Below are 15,905 nucleotides of genomic sequence, written 5' to 3' on the forward strand. Positions count from 1 at the left end.
AAGATGTTGACCCTCGTGGTTGTTATGGCGATAGAGACGGAAACGGGGTAAGGATCCAGAGAGATGTATCTTTCAACCATCGCAGCCAAAGGTCAATGATCTACAAACACACACGGACAAGAGGGTGACTGTGTGTGAGAGACACTGTGAAGGACAATGATCGACTACACGTCCTGCTCCTGTGGCTGAGCACTCACACGTGTGTGTGTGTGTGTGTGAGAGTGTGTGAGTGTGAAGTCCTCTTCTATGTTTATTTATTCTGCCAGCTTACTTCCAGGGGTCAACCCCATGGGAGCCATGAGAAAGAGGATCCATGGCCCAGAGAGAAAGCTATTTACTACACCTCCACTTTCACACTCTCCATTCGTCCGTCTATCTATCTATCTATCTATCTATCTATCTATCTATCTATCTATCTATCTGTCTATATGTCTATCTATCTATCTATCTATCTATCTATCTATCTATCTATCTATCTATCTGTCTATATGTCTATCTATCTATCTATCTATCTATCTATCTATCTATCTATCTATCTATCTATCTATCTATCTATCTATCTATCTATCTATCAAGCTCTCTCTCTCTCTCTATCTGACTATCTATCTATCTATCTATCTATCTATCTATCTATCTATCTATCTATCTATCTATCTGTCTATCTATCTATCTATCTATCTATCTATCTATCTATCTATCTATCTATTTCTTGATGCTTCTTTATCAAACCTAATTTTCATGCTAATCCTTGCTCTCTGAGCTAGCTGTCTAGTCTAACACACATGTTCTGTAGCTCATTAGCAGACTTTCCCAATTTTCTTCTTCTATGTTTTAAATTGTAAAAAATAACTAAAGGAATTCATCACCATATTAACAAAACTTATACGCGAATATGAATCATCAGAAGCACAGTTTGAAGCTGATGGCTAGTTTTGGGGGGAAATGTTGCCCCTAGCATGATTTAGCACCTTATTCTGTAGCTAAACTTTGTTAAAAAGCACCAGCAGTATTGGAGTTCCAGGAAGAGTGAATTTAAAGCTTGTAGACATAATAAATTGTGCTTATTGTTGCAGGTTTATTCAAAGTTTTATTTTACAGCTTTCTTTTTATGGTGTTCTTTGTAAAGAGGTTGCACAAACATCTGTAGGCAATCAGCCGTCCTTACAGTGTAAGAGTTATATTTTGCAATAACAGCTGGAGCTGAGTTCCTCTCAGACACCGCGTTGTGTAATGATCAGTAACCCTTTCGACATCGTAGCTAAGATCGCTCAGGCATGATGACAGGAGTCACAGAAAGAGCTGAACATGGCCAGTGGGAGTTTTATCCCAGGGAATTTTCTTGAATATGTGCTGGGATGTTGGTGGCTCAGATGTCACCAATCGGTTACTATACAGATTTATGTAGGGCTTTTATCAATTGTCCCAAAGCAGCTGTGTAGGATCCTTAATAAACAAACCAGAGGTGAGAGAAGTTATTGTGAGAAAAACTTTTTACATTTATAACATTTTAGCAGATGTCCTTATCCATGGATGTCTCTATATAGGAATACATCAGTACCGGTTCACTAGGTCATGGAGTAGTTACATATTTTTGTGAAAAATCATTTAAAAATAAGATTTAGGAAAAACGTAATGCACAGTTTTTTGTGTGCAAGATAAAGAGAACAAATCAAATTCAGCCCCGATCCTGACAGACGGCTGCAAGCGGAGGCTACGACCCTGCCGTCCTGCTGTCACTGGAATGTGACCCCCATCAAAACACACACACGATGGACGGAGAGAGAGATGGATGGATGAAGGGATCGGGAGATTAGGATCAAAGAAAGAACAGCCAGACCAAAGAGAGACGAGAGAGTGCACTTTGCTCTGAGTGGAGTTAGCGGCAGTTTTCCCCACGGACATGGAAAGAGAAAGTCCGGCTTTCAGTGTGAGACGTGTGTTTTTCCCTCTGTTGGATAATCTTACACTGAATTTTAGTGGCTGAAGATCAAATTTTAGATGCTTATGAACAAGCACTTGGGGCGTCTCAGAGAGCAGAAATGGGTTTCAGATCATCATTTACTTTGAAGATACAAACATTTTCAGAAATAAATAAACCATTTTTGTTTTTTTGGAACTTGTCTATGAAAATATTGCTCCTAGTATTCTAGGGGGGAAACAGAAATACTTATGAAACACTACAAATTCTTAAAGTCCTGAGTGTCTACTTTTACATAAGGTTCATATTAACCTCCACTGTGGAGTGAGACATGACAAAGACATTCAATGCTGACCATGAACACAACAAAAACAGGAGCAAACTCCATTATTTAGCCTCTGATTAAAAGAGATAAAGATTTCACAGTTACTACTTTTATATTTTATATATTTTTTTATCTTTATTTTATTTTTTTTAATTTAATTTAATTTAATTTAATTTAATTTAATTTAATTTAATTTAATTTAATTTAATTTAATTTAATTTAATTTAATTTAATTTAATTTAATTTAATTTAATTTAAACGAACAGGCTGCTAATTTGTGTTCAATGAGTCCAAACTCACTGAGCATGAAATATTGAAATAAAGCCTTAAAATCCTATTTTATTTGTGTCCTTATGAGGAAAGACATGGTGTTTTTTTTTTTCATTACTGAGAATTAAAATCATGAATTATGTTTAAACTGTAGAATGTAAAAAATATCAGGATCTATATATATATATGCTACAAAATCTGCTCACATCCCAGTTAATCTGGTGCCATAAAGAGTGAATCCTTACGTTAGAAACTATTTAACTGATAAGGAGTCAAACATTAACGTAAGCGATGGAATGGGAAAATAATCAGGAACAGATTTGTGTGATGAGGCACGAAACCCTGCAGTTGATTAATTTTCCAATTAAAGCATGTCTAATGTTTGATTTATTAGATTTATTGTTACGTATAATGCTGTAACATATTTTGGAACATCTGTGATACAAATACCTTCCTGTAATCGTTTACACCCGTAAACAATCATGTACAGTCTTGGTCTTGAAGTTAATAAGACAAAAACTTCCAGCTTGTTGTTTAACCCCAGTGCAAAATCCACCGTCTTCAAGAACACGGACAAACTGCTGCACTAACAAATCTCACACGACTCGAACCACAATCAGTAAATCAGATGAAGGCGTAATGTGACATGAAGTTGACGGATTCTGCAAATATTTAAAGAATATGTAAGAATTTGTAGACTCATGACCCATCAATCAAATAGCTGAAGTGTTGAACAGTTGATTAAACTCTCTCTCTCTCTCTCTGTCTCTCTCTCAGTAACAGATATTTGTCACTCTTTCCTTAAGCTGTCATTGAAAAATAATTCTCTTGCAGTCATTTTTGCTTTATTTCATTTTCTTTCCTCCAAACCTGTCTCACTGTCACTGCTAGATGGATGACTGAGATAGTTAGAGCTGAATGTGGTGAGGTGTTGAAATAAAGAACGTGAGTATGTGAATGAATCTTCCCCGCTGTCCAGATCCACATCAAGTCCAAAGCCAAAATTATTCGTATCTGAACATTTCACTTTGGCACTATACTAATTCCACTGAGTCAGTGTATTGTTGTGTTTTTTCCTAGCATTATAATTGTCCCCAGATGTGCTGCCTTAGAGCCTGTGAATGCCTACCAACAGAGCAAACATCATTCCTCCTCATCCAGTGGTTTAGATCTTTGGCGCTGCATTACACTGAAGCTGAAATGATGGTAGTTTCATTAAATGGGGGTCAATACTTATGCAAAGAACTAAACGATCACTGATCAAATCATTTTTATTCACAGCACATGGAGGATTTTTAGTAATTAGTTTAGTTAATTTAGAATTTCCTCCTGTTTGGTTAGTTCCATGTTGATTATTGAACGTCTTTGTCATTTCTCACTCCACAGTGGAGGGAGGTTAATATGAAGCTCATACTGGTACAGTGTACTGGTTTGCTCATTATTAATGGACGTGATAATATTCGAGTTACTTTATCTGAGAAATTAAGCAACACTGGACATAAAGACAATCAAGAGCATCCATTTTTAGATTTTTCACCTGTCTGAATTGAACGGAAAGCCGTCTTAAGTAGACTCAGAATCATACTTTTTCCCAGTTTAATGATCCTAATCTTTCCTAAGCACAAAGTCAGTGAACCATTTATGAGCCCTGACTCATTTTATATCAGACTCGCAGCCAGAAAATCATTCATTTGTTTATACTGATCGAAAATGTTCCACTGGCAGAAAGGAAAAGCAGTGTACTGTACTGGTAAAAAGGGTTAATAGAGTGAGATCAGGACCATCAGCCACATCTCTGCTGGAAAAAAAAAATCTCCCATTTCACTCCCCATCTTTTCTTCTCACCTCCATACGTCTCTCAATATCAGTTACGGAGCCCTGATCACCCTGCGACATGAGACGCCCCGTAAACCCACATAAAAAGTCAGAGGGTGCGACCGCTAACAGCTTCTCTCTGCTTCCCATTTCCTGTGTGTAGCCCTTTACAGCAGCGGCTCCTGGTTTTACACAACCTCCCCCTGCCAGGGGCAACTTCACTTCATCTGGATCAAACATCACGCATTACTCAGGGGGAGTTTTCCACAGGAAACACGCTGTCATAGACGGCTCAGGCATGACGAGAGAGAGAGAGACAGACAGACAGACAGACAGAGTGAGAGAAAGAGAGATTTACTAATATCCCCTTTGGCAGAATGATGTTTGTTCTTTTCTTTGTAGAGCTCGGTCGGAGATATTCCTGGGCGATCTTGCACGCACATGTTGAAGATTTACACACTGATTTTTTTAGCGATGGTCAAGTCAGGGGTCTGTAAAGCTCATTCCAACAGCTTCAGCTCGCATTTCCTGAGGTAGAGTTTCAGATGTTTTAGATCATCCTCTTATCAGTGTCAGCATCTTGACTGATTATTTAACAAATTTCTTCCATATTTACTGGAATCCATTCTTCCATCTAACGATGTTTCCTTGCTTTTCAAACAAATCTTGTGGAAAAATAATTGTATTTTTATTTTAAGAGTTCATAAAACCTGTTTCAGTAATGCCGCTAGTTTACCTGTACATTGTTTTGAATACATCAGACACTGACTTGAAGTAAAGATTCCTTCTGATGACTCTTCCATGCAGATCATGCCGGTGCTGTTTTACTGATTGGAGGACTTGCTTTGCCTTTCTGCCTCGTATACCAGCCGCTTTACATGAGACATTTCTTTCTTAGTTTTTCGACTGTTGTCTTGGACCACAGTTCCCCTTAAGTGTCATTTCACAGTGATATTTCAGACAGAAGAAACAGCTTTGAAATATTTTTAGCCTTCTCCTGCATTGTAGCCATCAATATGTTTAGATATATTTTTAGATCCAGATAGAAAGCCCATAGTTGTTGTAAGTTAGCACAGGGTACGAAGTTTGGAATTGTTGTTCCTAATGTCCTCTTTACAGCTGGAGGTGTGTCCAAACTTTTCACATATTACAATTACAATTGCAATTTTATTTTATTTTTTTAGCTCTTAGGTTCATGAGATATTAATTAGTGAGCATTAATATTTCCTGGAAAAAATACTTCAAAACTTTCACTTGAACAAAATGTGTCATTTGACCAAAGTGTTTGTGTATGAGAGAGAGAGAGAGAGAGAGACAGGGAGACAGAGAGAGAGACAGAGTGAGAGAATCAGACACAGAGCAGAGAGAACGAGAGAGAAAGACAGAGAAAGAGAGAGAGAGAGAGAGATTGAGTTCTTCCTCTTTCTTTCCCCATTTACAATCATATGGCACCGAACAGTATGATCACAGAGTGCAATCTGAAACCTGTCATGTCCCCAAAGCATCGACACCAAAACCCCCCATTCTCACACACACACACACACACTTTCAAACAGAAAAGTCTGTGCTTCATCTCCTCACTTCATTAATGAAACACAATTTACACTTTAACTCTCGCACGTAAATCATCTCTGATCTCACCAGATGTCTTCTGTGAATTAAAAACCTCTGTCCTTTTTCACACTCTCTCTCTCTCTCTCTCTCTCTCCCAGCACTAACGACTGACTGAATTAATCACTTCTCTCATTTCTAACCTGATTAAACATCCTTCATTCTGTCCAAATGATCCGTTTGTGTACATATCCGTCGTCTGGACTCAATGCTTCTTGGATGAAGATGAAACTGTATCTGAGGCCATGCTGTGATAAATGGTGCAGTAAAGTACCTGGCTCAGGACTCGGGACATAAGAGGATTACTTGTACAGTACGAAGATAACACAGCGATAGACAGAGTGGAGAAAGAATTAGGTGTAGTATACAAGAGGATAATAAATTAAAGGGTACATGCTGCTAGGACTGTGCTTGAGCTGGAGAGTTGCTTAATATGTAGTAATATGTAATATCGCTTAATATGTAACATCTCTAATAAACAGCAGCTTGTCAGGTTGTGCTAGCAGAAGATATACACATGCTAATCATAATTTCTGAGCCAGTATTTCTGAAATACTGTCACATAAGCGTGTTAATAACTAACTACGTAAGCTACAGAAGAAAAAGCACGGTTTATAAATTCATTTTAATGTTTTTTTTTTAGCACAAAACAATACATACCATAGCAACAGATGTATAACATTAACGTTTAACGTTAGCTTGTGTGTGAGGGGAACAGAAAGAGTTCGAGTAAAATGCATACACTTTCATATCTTTTCATCTCATTCTCTCTCTCTCTTACACACACACACACACACACACAGATCCTGATTATTGTCAACGAGCACCAGCCAGAAGAAGACTTATTATTCAAGTAAAGTATCTTTTATCATCCATCCCTTTTCTGTAAAACTTATCCTACACCTCATGTCTATTCCACGAGACTCAAGGCGCAAGACGGGAGACATCATGGACGAGGCACAGAGCACAATCGCACACACACTCACCCATTCTTAGGCACTTTAGAGATGCCAGTCAGCCTACAATAAGAGTCTTAGGACTGCAGGAGGAAACCGGAGAACCCTGAGGAAACCCCAAAGCATGGGAGGAACATGCAAACTACACACACACACACACACAGGGTGGAGCTGGGAGTCAATCCCCAACCCCAGAGGTGCGAGGCAAGCAATAATCAGTCATACTCTAATTATATTAATAGGACACAATTTCAGTAAACATTCTCATTTTTAAGACTTATGGATTTAGTTTGTCTCTAACTGGAAGAAACAAGCTTCTACAAATTCAATTCCTGCCTTTTATGATACATTTGAAAATTTGTATTAATTTACATTGATGCCTCCTGGTATTCCATATTCAGGTAAACGTGTGAACACCAGTTCAGGTGAAACAGACACATTTCATAAACCAGCAGGACCACCAAGTGAAGAAACGTGTGTTTGACTTGAACGTGTTCGTTTCTATGAGAGTGTAAATTGAACATCTCATCAGACCTTTCACTGCTGCTATACATATGTAACCACAGAAAGACAGATGGCCCAAATAGACTCGTCGTCTCCGTTTTCCTTCAGAGATCTGGTTGCTGTATTTGCTCGTTCTGTGAGGTTTCTGGAAGATATTGTTGCGTACAAACACTGCCAGAGTTTAAACATCACTCTGTCAAACCGCTGAGTTTCATGCAACTCTAAGTGGAACAAGATTAAAGAGCCTCTGGACAAAGTGCATCAATCTACTGCTTCTGAGAGAGCAAAAGTAAAAGAAACAAGGAGAAATAAATAAAAAGTGGTGATCTGGGGGGTCCATGCACCTTCTTTGGTAGTGCACCCGGTGGCTAAAGAGTCTAAAGATATATATATTTCATGTTTCTTGATAGTGGCTCAATGGCAGCCATGTATTTGAAGTAATAAATTTAACCTTAGGATATTATGTATGGTATAGGAGAAAAATTAAATGCACCAAATTACAGCTCAGTTTGACCAAAAATCATTTAAATGTAATCTCTCTCCCCATGGATGACTGATACTCAGACTTTGCACGTGTTCTCAGATACTTGACCTGAAATACGGCTTTTAAATTTCATGTCAAACCAAGCAACCAGTCATGAATAGAAAAAGAAGAAAAGGAAAAACAAGAGTTGTCCAAGCACCAGTGCTTGGACCCCTATATCGCTCCCCATCACATTCCCTCTGAATCCATAGAGGCCAATTGGATTAAACGATACACAACCCGTGTTGGAGTTAACCTGACAGTAAACAGATGCTTCTCTCAGCCAGACTCCTAAATCTCTGCTCAATACTCACTAATGTAGCACTTGGACCGGAGCAGAGATGAAGGTTTGATGGCATGAGAGAAGTAAATGAGGTTGTGGCTTTGATGTGTCTGTTTTTGCTCTTGAGTATGCTCTTAAGCATCTGGTGCTGGAAATATCAACAGTCGACTGTTTAAGTCGACTCAGTGGAGTCATATACGCTTAAGAGCAGGATATAATATTATCATCAGCATGAAGCAGTGTTTTAGGAAAACTAAACTTCACACTAGACTGGTGTTTATAGTGCTACATGACACCAACATGAGCTACATAAACCTTTAATGCCAAGTGACGTAAAACTACATAACCTTTTTATAAAAGCTAACAAGAAAAAAGAACACAAATGATTCAACCTTATGTCATCACAAATCTGTCATTGGAGATACAGTGGAACCTCAGCATTTGAATGCCCTCCCTTACGAATTTTCGCTTTATGTATTGAAAGTTTGCAAGAAATTTGCATCAGCATATAAACGAACCGAACCACACACCGGCTAAGTGGTGCGTAGGTTCGGGAGCCGTTCAAAACTTGTTTGCGTCAGAGGAAAGCCAAGCAAAGCTAACGAAGTAAGTTTACGAATTTTTTTTCAGTCAGCGAAAGCTGTTTCGAAAGAGTTAACCCACCATACCAGCGTTGCCTTCGGCATGCTACTTGAAAAGCTACGTGATTTTTCGCATTTTTTTGTAGACAGTTTGGTGGCGTGGACGGCCTGTTCTATTTTTAGCCCAAGCTTGGTGGCACAACTTCCTGTGAGGACCCTTGGAAATTGGTAATATTGGTACTATTTTTGTGTGGCTGGAACAAATGATCTGCATTTACATTATTTCTTATGGGAAAATTCGTATCGCAATACAAGAACTCGCCTCCAGAATGAATTAAATTCGTATTGCTGTAAAAGTTGTCATAAATGACTTATATAGGTATTATGTCATGTAGCACTTATGTAACACAAGCAGCTTTTGAGTACTTATAGAATTTTATGGACAGACTTGTGCTACTGTATGCTATTTATCATTTTCTTATATATATTTTTATTAGCGCAATTCAGTATCATTGACAAGTTTTTGGTCAAGTTGCTTAGAACACTAAAAAGACGACTGAGGTTTTATGACAGCAGTTCAATACTAAATCTTCTCTTATGCTGCACACTGAAATCTGACTGGCTACTCACCAAGGAGCAATATCCCAAATTTTTACTTGATAGACTGAGAATCTCCGAAACTTTTCCTCAGAATATCGTCCTGAAATACCTTTCGGGTTCCATGCGAACAATCTTCAGGTGATGATAAAAAAGGACAAGAAGAAGATGAACAAATAAAATCCTAACCAAAGCACCAGGTTTCCATAAAAGCCACAGCATACGGAGCATTTTCGGCTTTAAAAACAAACCGAACCAAACTGAACGCTGAAAGTTGCGTGTACAACCGGGAGCTGTTCAAATATTGTTTGCGTCAGTGGAAGTCAATTGAAGCGAGTTTACGAATTTTACTCATTTTTTTTCAGTCAGCGACTAACGATAAATGCGTTCAAAAGCTAGGTGATTTTCTGGTGGTTTTTTGGAAGACATTGGTGGTCTGTTCTATTTTTAGCCCAAGCTTGGTGGCACGACTTCCTGTGAGGAGCCTTGACATGGAATGCTTGGCTTGGGTCAGTTCTTTGTAAGCAGCCATACAGTTTACATACACTTCGTATTGGGAATATTTTTGGGTGGCTGGAACAAATTTTCACCTTAAGAACTCGCCTCCAGAACAAATGAAAGTCGTATGCCGAGGTTCCACTGTGTCTGTATGTTGAATGATCTATTTCTATATACAGCACATCGTTTACATTTACATGTACTGTAAGAAGTGTTACTTTAATTGTTGTATATTCTAAGCAGCCATGTTGATTTGATGTCACTTGCTGAACTCTGGGTTGAGGACACCTTGAGTTTTCGAGGCTTTGTTTCCTTTAGTTTTTCCTAGTGACGACCTTTAGTCGGATGCAGCATTAATAAGTAAGTGATCTTTCACTTAACCAAAGCCTTTAACCTCTTTAAGTCCCAGAACTTGTCTAAGCGTCCAGATTTCTACTCTGGTGGTGTATTAAGTATAACTGTAGATACTGAAAAATCAGGTGGAAGGTGAAGGGCTGTAGATATACAGTATGTGGGAGGAAAATCCTTTTAATACAGTATAGTACTACATGACACGACTCATCCAAATCCAAATCTTCAAGACTCTTTCACGCTCATTAATGATCCATATGTTAATCATCTAATGACCCAACTTCTGCAGGACATCTTTATAAAGTTTACCTTCATGATCAGTCTTTAATGCTTTTCACTAACTCTCTGTGAGGTAAATCCATTGAGATCAGGTCTTACCTGAGGCATGTGCCAGTCTCTCCTCCTGCTCTGATACATGGGTACTCCACTGTCATGATCTTATTATCAGGACACTCTTCTCTGTAATAAAAACACATCATTATAACACAGAGTTATAATCTATATTCAATTCAGGCCATATGTTATATCCTTTTCCTGTCATCTTGGGATTTAAAACAGCTATAAATAGGATCTCCCTCACAAGCTTTAGTCTTTTTCTCTCATTTGAGAGTATTTTTCTCTCATTTGGAGGCTCTGTCCATATATGGTAAATAACTGTCTCCTTACAGAAAAATTCACTATTTCAATAATTACATTATTATTATTATTATAAACATCCCTGTGTAAGTTGTTACCATAGAAACAATGTTTCAGAAAAGTTTCCGAACAAGAGCACTAATATAAATGTGACAGAGCTGCTATTACACACAATCAATCAACACTTTCTGACCAATCAAAATCAAGACTAGCTTTCTTTTTTATTTATAATTTGAGAGAGAGAGAGAGAGAGAGAGAGAGAGAGAGAGATGTTACAATGTGACTGAAATAGCTTTATTTTTTATTTACAGAGAGAGAGAGAGAGAGAAAGGGAGAGAGAAAGGGAGAGAGAGAGAGAGAGAGAGAGAGAGAGAGAGAGGTGTTACAATGTGACTGAAATAGCTTTATTTTTTATTTACAGAGAGAGAGAGAGAGAGAGAGAAAGGGAGAGAGAGAGAGAGAGAGAGAGAGAGAGAGAGAGAGCTGTTACAATGTGACTGAAATAGCTATCTATTTTATTTACAGAGAGAGAGAGAGAGAGAGAGAGAAAGGGAGAGAGAGAGAGAGAGAGAGAGAGGTGTTACAATTTGACTGAAATAGCTGTCTATTTTATGTACAGTGAGAGAGAGATAAAGAGAGAGAGAGAGAGAAAGAGGTTGAGAGTGTGTGTGTGTGTGAGAGAGAGAGTGAGAGAGAGAGAGAGAGAGAGAGAGAGAGTGTGTGTGTATGTGTGAGAGAGAGAGAGAGTGTGTGTGTGTGTGTGTGAGAGAGAGAGGTTGAGAGAATGTGTGTGTGTGTGCATGTGAGAGAAAGAGAGAGAGAGAGAGAGAGAGAGAGAGTGTGTGTGTGTGTGTGAGAGAGAGAGAGAGAGAGAGAGAGAGAGGTTGAGAGTGTGTGTGAGAGAGAGAGAGTGAGAGAGAGAGACAGAGAGAGAGAGAGAGAGAGAGAGAGAGATAGAGAGTGTGTGTGTGTGAGAGAGAGAGAGAGAGAGAGAGTGTGTGTGTGTGTGTGTGAGAGAGAGAGGTTGAGAGAATGTGTGTGTGTGTGCATGTGAGAGAAAGAGAGAGAGAGAGAGAGAGAGAGAGAGTGTGTGTGTGTGAGAGAGAGAGAGAGAGAGAGAGAGAGGTTGAGAGAATGTGTGTGTGTGTGTGTGTGTGTGTGAGAGAGAGAGAGAGAGAGAGAGGGGTGTTACAATGTGACTTGATGAGCTTTCTGTTTTATTTACCAAGAGAGACTGCTGAGAGAGTGAAAGAAAGTGGGAGGAAGAGAGAGAGAGAGTGTGTGAGAGAGAGAGAGCGAGAGAGAGAGAGAGAGAGAGAGAGAGAGGGAGGTCAGATAAGTTCCACACACTAATCTTGGACTTCTTTGCATTTTGGACTGCACAGATTAGAGCCTGTTGAGAGACTGAAATGGTTCGAGTTGCCAGGGCAAAACTTCAAAGCTAATAGCAGCGATGCAGGGGAGGATTGGAGCGGTTAAAGAGCACAGCAAAACCCATCTGATACAGTGTGTTGTGAAAGTTTTCGGTTTCACTTTCTGTAAAAAGAAACTTTTTATTATTCACACTGCATTCATTTCTTGGACCGTGTCCCTGCTGTGATTCATCTAAACTCTCAGAAAGTCTCATCTGGAGCATCTGAGACTGTTCAGGATGATCACAGCACCACTATAAAACATCTAAAGATGAATCAGAGGAGTCATGTCCGTCCTCCAGGTCTCTGCCATGTTTCAGCACAGCAAAGACAAATACTGTAATGATGTTGAATGAGAAGTGTGTTGTACAGGCAGATTTCACAACACTGTGTAGCAGTCAAACTGCATCACGTCACTCTGCTGTGGATTCGTTTCCCAATAACGGCACACGCTGAAGCCTTTTACTACAGCGATTAAAAAATAGCTCAAAAACCTTTTCATTAATTACATTAACCATGCTATAGGTTATCCAGTTACAAAGTGCTGACACCTGAGACTCCGCCCATAAATGATAAATAAACACTTCATCATATCTACTACACACACATTTTATTACTTTAGAAACAGTGTCAAGGAGATCGCTAAATGCTAAACTGCACCTTTAAAGCTACAATCACTTCACCTTTAATGTTGTTTACGTGTTTAATAAAAAGACCTAAAGCATCTAGTGTCCTTGACAGTGTATGCCTCTATAATTGTCAGTAGAATTATTTATAAGTAATATTCCACACGTTCCGTATATATGTTAATATGTAAACAAGAGATTAATAATAAATATATAAATAAAACACACACACACACAAAACGTTCAGGTTCTTTATAACCTTAAAAGGTTCATAGTAAGCAGTTCATAGCACTAATCTCTCTCATGTCAGTGTTTAGTCACCCAAAACCTCCAGGCTTTTCTCAGGCCACTGCTCAGGATAAGGCACTGATGAGGATTAGAGCAGAGAGAGAAAGATGCTTAGGGCTGATTTAACTGTCTTTATTCACACTTTAATCCTATTCTGAGGATTTAGGAACCTTAGGAAGCTTCTGAGAAGGATTCTATGTGAGACGCTTGGAGAAAAATTGTTTATTATTGGATAATTAAGAGGTTTTAGCAGCTGTTCAAGAGAAGGCAAGGTACAAAGAACCTTTAGGGGTTCCAGCAAAGAAGGTTTATGATAGATTTTATATTTCAAGGACACAATAGTTGATCCTAAGCACAAGTCTGTATGGGGTTTTGCGAGTTCTCCAGGTGTCTCTGTGGCCTTCCTCCAGCTTCTCTGTTTTAACCCTACTTCTAAAACCTTAGAAGTCCTGAGATGACCTGGCTTCCAACGAATTGACAGCAAATGTTCCTGCAACATCTCTGAATTCTCCACAACCAATATTTCACAATGTACCGAGCACTAGGCTGTGTACTTCAAAATATAGACTAGCTCTGTGGAACAATAAAAGTACAAATAAAATGAGAGAAAATATTATTTAGTGATGCCATAGAAGAGCCATTATATTAATTTCATAAATAAATATTTTAGCTGTTTTTTTTTGTAGCTGCAACTAAAAAAGATTTCACCATTAAATGCAATTATCCATTAAATTAATACCAGCAGTCTCTGGCAAAAGAATTTCCTTTGGGATTAATAAAGTTCTATCTTATCTTATCCTATGGATAAAATCGATTAACAACCAGCAGATTAATGAACCAAAGCATCCTAAAGCAGCTTAAGGGAACCAGAACTGTCCTTCTATTACATACATGCATCATATCTCTAAAGAAGCGTTAGATTCCTGCTCGGTATATCGTTTGTTAGTCCGTATCACGATATTAGGCGATATATCATCCAAGGCTTTTCACCATCCCGAAATATTTCATCCGTGCATCAATCAGAATTACAGTTTGTCTCTTCTGATTCGTCACGTGATCCAACAAACGGACAGACAAGATATAATATTAATCAATAATAACGCGTAAAGGCATAAACATCACGATATGGAACAAAAATAAAGGCAAGTGTTAGCTTTTATAACGAAATCACGCAGGAATGTTGAGTAAGAGAAATCCTTACCCGCTGCTGTCAGCTTCATTCTGTGATTTTCCAGAAGTCGGAAGTAAAACAGTAGTGAAGAGAGTAAAAGGTACAAGAAGCATGCGATAATAAAACCGGATCATGTTTCCCTTCAGTCTGTCAATCGACAGAAAACTCTTCAGTCACTCCAGTGCTGCTATAGCTCTTGTAGAATAATAATAAAAAATCGCGGTGTTATGGAGGCATCTTTTACACGATGATGAGAGAGATCGGATAAAAAGAGCGGCTTCACGCGCGTGGTCTGCGTGGTGTGCGCGCATCTCGCGTGTGGATCAACTTTTACGCACTGAAGTGTTGGAGTGTGCGCGCCGCCCTTAACGGTGATCTGGGACGGGCTTAAAGCGCCTTTAAATCCCCGCTGGATCCGCACTCCTCCTCACTAAAATCCCACACGGCTCCTTTAATTAGCAGGACAACAGCCGGACACTACACAGCACTGTTCCAGCGTTCACATATTAGAACAGAAATCTGATGTTATTACGCAGGCTGTGACTGTATTACTCTATTATTTCTACACTGAAATTTCGAATTCATTGATTTATAAGCAGGCACAAGTAAAGAGTTTTACACAATAAGATTAAAACCACTGACAGGTGACGTGATTAACACTCGTTACAGTAGCACATGTGGATGCTCTGGGCAATGTCCTGCTGAGAAACCTTTAATCCTGGCATTCATGCAGTCCCACTGCTGTCTGAACATTGTTCTAAACCGGATACACCTCTTCATGGTAACATTATTGACTCCAGAGTCTCCAGATATCATGAGTAATTCAGGTTATTACTCACTTACTCACTTAGTCACTGACCCACTCACTAACTCACTGACCCACTCACTCACTGGCCCACTCACTCACACACTCCCTCACTCACTCACTCCCTCACTCACTCACTCACTCACTCACTCCCTCACTCACTCACACACTCCCTCACTCACTCACTCACTCTCACTCCCTCACTCACTCCCTCACTCACTCACTCTCACTCCCTCACTCACTCCCTCACTCACTCACTCTCACTCCCTCACTCACTCCCTCACTCACTCCCTCACTCACTCCCTCACTCACTCACTCTCACTCCCTCACTCACTCCCTCACTCACTCACTCACTCACTCACTCTCACTCCCTCACTCACTCACTCACTCTCACTCCCTCACTCACTCACTCACTCTCACTCCCTCACTCACTCACTCACTCACTCACTCACTCACTCACTCACTCACTCACACACTCCCTCACTCACTCACTCTCACTCCCTCACTCACTCACTCACTCACTCCCTCACTCCCTCACTCACTCTCACTCCCTCACTCACTCACTCACTCCCTCACTCACTCTCACTCCCTCACTCACTCACTCACTCTCTCACTCACTCCCTCACTCACTCCCTCACTCACTCACTCACTCACTCACTCACTCTCACTCCCTCACTCACTCCCTCACTCACTCACTCACTCACTCACACACTCCCTCACTCACTCACTCCCTCC

General features: G+C 39.5%; 1 protein-coding gene across 1 annotated transcript in view; it reads right to left on the reverse strand.

The window, feature by feature from the left end:
* Nucleotides 1–14,731, reverse strand: part of LOC131352291 (collagen and calcium-binding EGF domain-containing protein 1-like) — a 21,097-nt gene extending 6,366 nt beyond the window's left edge. The window contains exons 1-2 of the mRNA XM_058388277.1: nucleotides 14,396–14,731; nucleotides 10,611–10,691 (exon numbers count right to left, since the gene is read on the reverse strand). Of these exons, the coding sequence (XP_058244260.1) occupies nucleotides 10,611–10,691; nucleotides 14,396–14,499 (185 nt within the window). The 5' untranslated portion in view covers nucleotides 14,500–14,731. The remainder of the gene's footprint in view (nucleotides 1–10,610; nucleotides 10,692–14,395) is intronic.
* Nucleotides 14,732–15,905: the final 1,174 nt, after the last annotated feature.

This window comes from Hemibagrus wyckioides, linkage group LG04 (assembly GCF_019097595.1).
Source record: "Hemibagrus wyckioides isolate EC202008001 linkage group LG04, SWU_Hwy_1.0, whole genome shotgun sequence".
Classification (NCBI taxonomy): domain Eukaryota; kingdom Metazoa; phylum Chordata; class Actinopteri; order Siluriformes; family Bagridae; genus Hemibagrus; species Hemibagrus wyckioides.